The sequence below is a fragment of the Panthera uncia genome (genome assembly GCF_023721935.1).
Source record: "Panthera uncia isolate 11264 chromosome B3 unlocalized genomic scaffold, Puncia_PCG_1.0 HiC_scaffold_1, whole genome shotgun sequence".
Classification (NCBI taxonomy): Eukaryota; Metazoa; Chordata; class Mammalia; order Carnivora; family Felidae; genus Panthera; species Panthera uncia.
The window spans coordinates 61,197,785-61,206,716 of record NW_026057582.1 but is presented as its reverse complement, the minus strand read 5'-3'; the positions used below and the strand labels follow the sequence as shown (position 1 = coordinate 61,206,716).

General features: G+C 48.0%; 1 protein-coding gene across 1 annotated transcript; it reads right to left on the bottom strand.

Moving 5' to 3' along the window:
* Nucleotides 1–1,148: 1,148 nt before the first annotated feature.
* On the bottom strand, nucleotides 1,149–4,002 carry NFKBIA (NFKB inhibitor alpha). The gene is made up of 6 exons (XM_049612886.1): nucleotides 3,646–4,002; nucleotides 2,943–3,051; nucleotides 2,397–2,607; nucleotides 2,015–2,103; nucleotides 1,627–1,887; nucleotides 1,149–1,297 (listed from the first exon to the last, which is right to left on the bottom strand). The coding sequence occupies exons 1-6, from the start codon at nucleotides 3,870–3,872 to the stop codon at nucleotides 1,250–1,252; spliced, it is 945 nt and encodes a 314-aa protein (XP_049468843.1). The 5' UTR covers nucleotides 3,873–4,002; the 3' UTR covers nucleotides 1,149–1,249.
* Nucleotides 4,003–8,932: the final 4,930 nt, after the last annotated feature.

Below are 8,932 nucleotides of genomic sequence, written 5' to 3'. Positions count from 1 at the left end.
AAGAGTAATAGTTGACCGCCTGCCTCTTCTGCAAGGTGACCTAGGACAGGACATTCTCTCTGGACTTGTTTCTTCCCCTGTGAAATACAGGATGTTGTGCAATAGCTTGTATTTTTCTTTAGCACTGTGTGCCTGGCACTCTGCTATGCTTTGTACGTACATTGTCTTGTGCAATCTTCACAACAGCCCAGTTTACAAGTGAAGAAATGAAGGCTCAGAAGTGGATACCTGCTAAAAAAACATTAGTGGAGTCCCATTCCCGAGCCCGTTCCTTAGGAACTGCCAGTGTCATAGTCAAGATCTTTCCCAGCTCTATGACATAGGATTTCAGCATATCCCACTTGACCCAAATAATTTCCTAAAGTGAAACGGTCTTGGCACAGATTAAACCAAGATGAAAGCAATTGACAATGGAGGTTTCCAGCTGTAGGCCAAGCAGCTTGCTGCCACCCCCAGCCTGAGAATGGTGTTTCCTATCTTCTTTCAACAGCCTCCCCTCCCACACACAGGGCCCTGGGGCCGCCTGCAAACCCCGGCTGGGAGTCCTGCATACACAGCGTGAGAAGCTGCTCTCTAAAAGGTCTTTGTGGCTGGCTGTGGTAAGTGCTCCCACACAACTCTCCACCGCCAGTGGATGATCGGATAACTCTCAGATTAGGAACCCCGCTGCAGCCCAATGAGAATGATCAGGATAATTCTGTTTGTAAAAATCTGTTTAATAAATACACATTTTAGAAGTACCAAAATAATTACCAACAAAATACACAATGTACACCATTTACAGGAGGGTAACACAAACCTTGATAGGTAGTGACTTTTAACCCCACACCGCCAAAAGGTTTAACAACACACCTGGTTGTTACACGTCACAGGATACCACTGAGCTCAGCCACGGAATCCATGGTGACTCAATGGCAAAAGCACAATAAATAAAATGTAATCCTTTCATCACATTTTTGGATAACCTTCTCCAAAAACCCCATAGAGGTGAGGCTTGAAAGTGGTTTTCTTTGAATTCCAACGATCTTCTTTGTCCCCCTTCCAAAGTTCACCAAAAAAAAAAAAAAAAAAAAAAAAAAAAAAAAGAAGGGTGGGGGGGACACAAAAAAGAATGATACAGAGCGGTAAGTATGGTTGTAAGTAACCCCTTTTGATTTTTTTTTTCTTTCTTTTTTTTTTTTTTAGAAAAATAAAACTCTCTTTTTGTACAAATATACAAGTCCATGTTCTTTTAGGTACTTTTTGAAGCTCATAACGTCAGGCGTTGGCCTCCAAGCACACAGTCATCATAGGGCAGCTAAACACATGAGGAAAAAAAAGGCACGTTAAACTCCCAGAGCTTTGCCAAAAGCCCTGGGATAATGGTGAGGGCTGCTCCTGGAAGGAACTCAAGTATTCTTGGATTCTATTCTCCATAACCCAAACATAAATTAATTTCAGGGGCTGAGGAGTTTTCCTTTAATGTTCCTCTCCTTTAAAAAGGGCAAAGACAGACACTCTTAGGATACTACTGGTCATGCACCCTGAAGTTTGAGAACTTCACTACATTGAAACCTTTGGATAAAGAGTAGCTCTAGGGGCCTGGGAAGGCAGTGCTTTGTGCAGAGTGACAAAGTGGAGACTCACCTCGTCCTCTGTGAACTCTGACTCCGTGTCGTAGCTCTCCTCATCCTCGCTCTCTGGCAGCATCTGAAGGTTTTCTAGGGTCAGCTGGCCCAGCTGCTGCTGTATCCGTGTACTTGGGCGACCCCAGGTGAGCTGGTACGGGGAGTAGCCTTGGTAGGTGACTCTGTTGACATCAGCCCCGCACTTCAACAAAAGCGACACGAGGTCGGAATTCTGCAGGTCCACTGCAAGATGGAGGGCGGTTCGGCCATTACAGGGCTCCTGAAACCAATAGGAATTTGAGATGTTTACAGCTGAGTTTGGAATTTCTGCTTGCAACAAAAATATGTGAAATCTTAGGAGGGTCCTGGAAGCTGATGCATTCCATCTGGAGACATGAAGCACTCACCTGAGCATTGACATCAGCACCCAAAGACACCAAAAGCTCCACGATGCCCAGGTAGCCATGGATAGAGGCTAAGTGTAGACATGTGTGACCTAGGAGAACAATGAAGAAAGTATAACCAACCACTTGTTTCAACCCTCAGATCCCAAGAAGAACCTTTCACCTATCCTTTTAGGGAACAAATTCTTCTGAATTTGAAGAAGTCAGAACATGGGTTCTGAATGAACTTTATAAAGGGATCAAATAGGCCTTTTGCACACATATTTTCTCAACCTTTCAAGTGTTGAGTGTTTTAAGCTTTTGCCTGGACTCCTAAAGTTGGCCCACCTCTCCCTTCTCCATATCACCTGCCTTCTAATGGGCAGGGTAGGACAGGCAGACCTACCATTGTAGTTGGTGGCCTGCAGGATGGAGTAGAGGTGCTGGGTCCTGCAGGTCTGAGTCAGGACTCCCACACTGGCCAGGCAGCCTTGCTCACAGGCGAGGTGTAGGGGGGTATTTCCTCGAAAGTCTCGGAGCTCAGGATCACAGCCAGCTTCCAGAAGTGCCTCAGCAATTTCTGGTTGGTTGGTGATCACAGCCAAGTGGAGTGGAGTCTACAAACAGAAGAGGGAACAGAAAGAGCATTAGCATGGCCCAAACTCAGTCTGTATTCCCTTGGACCCCAGAGAGCTCCTGATTGTGGGTGATGCTCCTCCCGGACAGGTATAAGGGGCAAGACAAATCCCAGAGGCCCCAGGTGGGCTTTCATAAAGTCCTCATCAAATCAATGGGATATTCTTTACTCTCTAGGATGTTGGCTGATTCCAATGTAAAAGGTCAGGACAGATAATGACCAGTGATGATTAATTTAGGAAGGATTGGGAGCAACTGTGCTAGAATGTAACTTCCTCACTGGGCCAGAGGCACGGGGCTGGGCAAGCCGGCGCACCTGCTGCAGGTTGTTCTGGAAATTGAGGAAGGCCAGGTCTCCTTTCACTTGGCGGACTACTTCCATGGTCAATGCCTTCTCTTCATGGATGATGGCCAAGTGCAGGAACCTAAGGGTAAGAGAGGGAAAAACCCCCAGGGCCGCTGAGTGCATTGCGTGGGGCCCAGGGAGGCGCGGGCTGCGGGGGATTGCGCAAGGCCGGGGTTTCTGGAGGCCGAGGCCGCGGTGTTTTCCGCGAGGTTATTATGAGCTGAGTGTTCCTGGCAGGCGCCCAGGGACTTTCCGGCCCCCCCTCCCCTTCCTCCTAGGCGGGCGCCGGCCAGACCGCCCCGCCCTCCCGCCGGGCCGGAACGCCCTGTACTTCCCCTCCCGGCCGCGCGGCGCCCGCCAGCGGGGCAGAAACTCCCGCCCCTCTTATGCAAGCCGGGACTTCGCGTCCCCGCCGCCGCCCCGCCCCCGCCGAGAGGACCGAGGACCGGGACCCGGGGTGGGGGGGAGGGGTGCGCGCGGCTGCAAGGCAGAGCTGCTGCAACGCCGCCCCGGGATCTGACCCTAATCCTCTGCGCCCCCCCCTCCCCCCCCCCCCCCCCGCAGCCCGCTGCTTTGCAAGGTCTCAGGGGCGGTGCATAAACCCCAACCTACGGACGCCTCGCGGGCTTCGCGCTGCAGGCCCGGCGTCCCCACCCGGGCCCGCGACACTTACGAGTCTCCGTCCTCGGTGAGCTGCTGCTTCCAGGGCTCGGTGCCGCGCGGCGCCTCCTGGGGCTCAAGCCGGATCTCCCGCAGCTCCTTCACCATCTGCTCGTACTCCTCGTCCTTCATGGAGTCCAGGCCGCTGTCGTGGCGGTCGTCCAGCAGCCGCTCTTTTTTGAGCGCGTCCCGGGGACCCTCCATGGCCCAGTCCTGGGCGTGCTCGGCGGGTTGAAACATGGCGCGGTGAAAGCTCAGGGGCTGCTGCCCAGGTGCGCTCGGCCGCGGGCTGCGCGCTCGCTGCCTCGCAGTGTCAAGGAGGGGAGGACCGCTGGCTGCGACTGTTGTGGGCTCGCCAGCGCCGCCGCGGCGCGCTATAAACGCTGGCAGGGGATTTCTCTGGGGCGGGGTCAGGCGCGGGGAATTTCCAACCCAGTCAGACCAGAAAAGAGAACTGGCCTCGTCCTCTGCTCGGGCGGGGGGGTGGGAGGGGGAGAAGCCTAAACTCTGAGCCCGGGTTCATCAGAGAAACTCCCTGCGATGAGCCACTGGGGTCATGTACTGGGAACTTTTTGATGAACGCTGAGTGGCTGGAAAGTCCTCCCGACTAAGGCCCCCTCCCCCGGTACTTCCCTGCAGCCTGCACCTAGTAATCCTGTCCCTCTGCAAGAAACCTTTCCCTGGGGTTTCCCACGTTCGATTCGATTTTTGGGGTCGTCGACTGCTGAGATCCCAAAGAACGCAGACCTGCCGGGCAGTTCCTCCTTGGGGTTTGCCAAACTGCCGGTCCTTTCCGATTTTTGCTCTTTTGAAAACTGGAGTGGAAATGATGGCTAGACGAGGGGATTTGTTTCCCCAAACTTTTCTCTGCGGGGAAGGACGCCCTGGCGGGTTAGAAGGTTGCAGACTGCCTCTGCCATCCTGCCAGTAGCAGGCTCTTTGCAGCACAGGGACAGGTAGCAAGTCCCCGAGCACTCCCTCTCCTCAGGTAGAAGTTGTGAATGCTTTGGCATTAAAAGTCTAAATGCTTGGAGAACCCTCAAATAGTTTCCTTGGGATTAACAGTCCTATTGACTGGAGAGGGAAGCACTCTGCCCTGCATTCAGGGGAAAATGCTGAATATGACCATATGTTTTTTCAAGTAAAGCAAGGTGTTAATCTTTGTAGTAGAGGTTATAGGTTGCTACCTTGCGTTAACAAAATAATTATTGAGGTCATGTTCTCTGATTTGCATCGTGCTGCTGTAGAGAATGGATCCTGTGACTGCTTCTGGGTGCCGAGCTGGGCGACTTTCCAAGAGCATTTGGAAGAGGCTAAAGAATTAATTAGTTGAGTAGTGCCTTACACAAGATTGGGCCTTAAGGATGGTTAATAAAGTAGTTGCTAAGCACACCACAAGGAGGCTCATGGCAGCCCTAACATTACCCCCTTGCTGACTCCATGCACACCTGTCCTGGGGTGGGGGTGGGGGTGGGGGTGGAAGCAGTTGGACCTCTCCCGGCAATATGTGTAACTACTCCAGACTCCTCATCCTCTGGTTTCACCTGCAGAAATAGAACATATGTTCCCTGCCCCACCCCCATCTCCTAGCCAACAAGCCTGTAATTGAACTCATCTACTTCTAGAATTGGTCCAGGCAAAATAAAGCAACTTGGGTCTGAATTCTTCAGAATTAGCCCCAGAAGGCTCTATAGTTGTGCAGAAATTTCTGGTGATTATTGCAAGCATCTTTAACTTGACTGGCCATTCTCCTAACACCCCTCCAACTATCTGAATATAGGGAATCTGGTTCAGTGGGGGTAAGATAAACCATATAAGGGGGAAAAAAACCTAACATCAAGATATAAAACCTTCAGGATAGTAATGATCACATGTTACAATGAAAGATTCCCAAGCATAGACTCCATTGTCTCTGGAGGCACATGATGTACAAAATATATAATTATTGAGGCAGGGTAGAACAGCAACTACAAGTAAATCTCAATTCCAGGCTCTACCTCTAATTAACTACACATTAATTGGAGAGATTAGTTAACTTTGCTGTGGTATACCTGCTTTTATAATAAGATTGGATTTAATGTCATTGAAGGTTTTTTCTGAGCTTAAAAATTTTGCTTGTTCACAAATGCATGTATAGCTGCTTAAGGGTGACTGTGTCTCTTAGAAATATCACAGTATAAGTTTTTGGAAGGACTCCAAGACTTTATGCAAACATCGTTCTCAGAACTAATTTTGTAAGATAGGTATTGTTCCTACTTTCCCCCAAAGAAACTGAAGTGCAGAGAAATTTACCTAGGCACTCCATGGCAGTTTACCTAATTTCTATCCCAACATATTAATCATTTGGCCAAAGCAATTGTTGTGTTAACACTGTTGAAAACATGTTGTGAAAATGTGAAAGTATATAGTATATATTGAATATACTATAATTTGAAGAAGATACTCAAAATATTTTCTACTCCAATCATGAGGTAAAATAGAGGGTAGATGTTCCCCTGTTTGGAAATATTCATGTCTGTAAAAGAAAAAAAAAAAGTACAGAAATCTTGAACTCTAAGTGCCCCACTTATATACCTTAGAGGAGGATTTTTAGCTCCAGGTTTAAAAATGATCATTAAAAAAGAAAATCATGCATAAATAAAAAGTATCTCAAGAATATCTTTCTTTGCACCTCTTAATGCTCTGTGTTCCTGATGGAGTTTAAGTACTGGTAGTCTTTATTCCTGATTGTGTAGTGTGACACCTAGTGGTAAGAGTCAGGCCCAGGCATTCCCTGATTTGTCATAGTGCTTTTGGAAATTTTGGGTGGTGCTGAGCCTTGATGACCTGTCTCTGTGGTGGGGATTCCCAAGGAGGTACCCTATGATTTTCTGCAACCTGGGAGACAGTTTTGAATAATGTGATCCAACATATTTTCTATCATAGGTAGCTCTATGTGGTTTAAATCAACAAACGTTACAATTTAGACAATAAAAGAACGTACTTGGAAGTCAGAAAACGAGCAGGTGGGGCAAAATAAGACAGCAAGACTGATGATTGGCTTAACAACACCTTTATGAACTCTTGGGCATTTAGACTTCTCCCAACATTCTAAAGATGTTAAAACCTTAGATAACTCATTTTTAATGTCATTTGCCTTTTTTTCCTTTTTTAATTTTTTTCACTGTTTACTTTTGAGAGAGAGAGAGAGAGAGAGAGCGCACAAGGGAGAGAGGGGCAGAGAGCGAGGGAGACACAGAATCCAAAGCAGGCTCCAGGCTCTGACAGAGCCTGACTTGGGGCTTCATTCCATGAACCCTGAGATCATGACCTGAGCCGAAGTCTAATGCTTAGCTGACTGAGTCACCCAGGTGCCCCTGCCTTTAAAATTTTTAATGCAAAAGAAAAGGAATGAATATGTTAACTTCAAAGTAGTTTTATATTTTAGCCCAGAAGGGAGCCAGAGAGAATGACAGGATGGTCAGTGATGCTCACCGGGCCTCACTCTGGGCAGGAGCACCCCCATGGAAGAAGGAGCACCGACAGAGGCCTGTGTGAACACAGGCCCTTCATGCACTCCTCCTGGGTAGGAAATGCACCGTGTGGACTGAACCTACCCTCTGAAGTGCCCAGTGGTCTAGCAGCTTAGAGCATTGTCCAATATATTTGGCTTTGCTGAACATCATGGACAGGGTGTCCTATGCCAGTTGCCCTGCCCATTGAAACTAAAATTGTGTTAGCCCCAGCAAACTGAATTCCGGAAGAAAGCTACCCGATTGCTTGATACAGCCAGACTGGAAGAGAGAGTGGCCATGGCACCGCCCTGAAGGGCAGGCAAGTCAGGCACACCACAGATGGACAGCCCCATTAGGAAACTCGGCATTTATATTCCGCTTTCAGTCCCAGGCCCTGTCTTTTCCTCCTGTGATAGTTAGCAACTGCTGCCCTCCATCCCTCTCGGAACCTGGAGCTCCCAAGCTCTGGGACCTCTTCTGAGGAAAGACCATCAGGACCTTCATTTGTACTGAACTGAAAATAACACTGTCAAAGCTTTCATGTGTTTCTTTTGCTACAAATTCTGCAAATTAATGGGGGATCAAAGCTTTAAAGGGTCTCAAACTCAAATACCTAATGCATAGGGGCCAGGAGAGTTTCACAAATGAGTGAGGCCAGCCATGTGCGTCCAAGAGGGATGTAGTGGCATCTCTAACAGACTAGACCTGGAAGACCACGTCCCTCACACTCAGCTCAGGCAATTCTTACCAAGCAGCACAATTCAGTACTGATGTTCCATTGTTAAAGAAAAAATAATCAGAAAATGGATTTCGATGTGAAGATTTTAAAACGTGGGAACCAAACAAAATACATATCTGCATCTTCTGGCTAAGTTGAGCCCACAGGCTTATGTGTGTACAACCTCTTTTTCAGCTGAGATATGATGTTTTTATGGTGCTTTGGGTGAAGGCACTAGCCTTTCACTTCCTTGGTATCGCAGGGTCTCTGTTCCTCTGTGCAACTGGAGGCCGGGACCGCAGTGGTGTCCGTCCAGGAAGTTTCGCTTTGCTCCTCGCAGGCAGGATTGAAATCAGAGGCTCTAAGCCCTAAGAGGAGAGTTATCTTTCCCCCAAAGAATTTTTAAACATTGCATTGTAAAACAAGTATAACAAATTCAACAAAGTTCTGATTTTTCTCACAAAGACTACTTAGGTAGTCTTGTTTTATTTTTATTTTATTTTATTTTATTTTATTTTATTTTATTTTATTTTATTTTAACTCCTTTTAATGAACACCTCTTCAAGGTGTTCCTGCTCTGCTGGTGCCCCAACCACTGGGGTGCCCCAACCACTGGTGCCCAGTCTGCGTGTTGGACAACCTGCTGTCAGAGAAGGAGGCCTGCACGTGTCACCCTGGCCAAAATTCCTGGCTCTCCCTTTTCATTGTTTGTTGGCAGTAACCAAGTAATATCTATAGGTGTGTGGGGTTGTTTATGTTCTGTTGTGTTTAGGGAGGAGTAGCTGGATCAGGAAGGGGGTGGAGGCTAAAGAGCACATTGCTTCCTCTGCATGCCATTATATTTGCTGTTTTGTCTGGTGTGTTAAATTCATTCTGAGTTTAGTCAGGGCATGAGGACATTTTCAGCATTCGGGCAATTCCACACAGAAGCCTGGTAGCAGGATACAGGACATGAATGATAGGAGGTCCCTGTTCTTGGGCACCATAGTCAGGTGGCAGGGGGTCAGCATCAGAGTTAAAATCTACTATCAGAAACATTAGGTAGGGGCGCCTGGGTGGCTCAGTCGGATAAGCTTCAGACTTCAGCT

What these genes read in the sequence shown, in the direction of transcription:
- NFKBIA (XM_049612886.1), bottom strand. Translation starts at nt 3,872, where the DNA reads ATGTTTCAACCCGCCGAGCACGCCCAGGACTGGGCCATGGAGGGTCCC. An exon ending in CTCACCGAGGACGGAGACTC is followed by an intron (nt 3,052 to 3,645) that starts GTAAGTGTCGCG and finishes TCTTACCCTTAG; the next exon opens with GTTCCTGCACTTGGCCATCA. An exon ending in GTGCTGATGTCAATGCTCAG is followed by an intron (nt 1,888 to 2,014) that starts GTGAGTGCTTCA and finishes TATTGGTTTCAG; the next exon opens with GAGCCCTGTAATGGCCGAAC.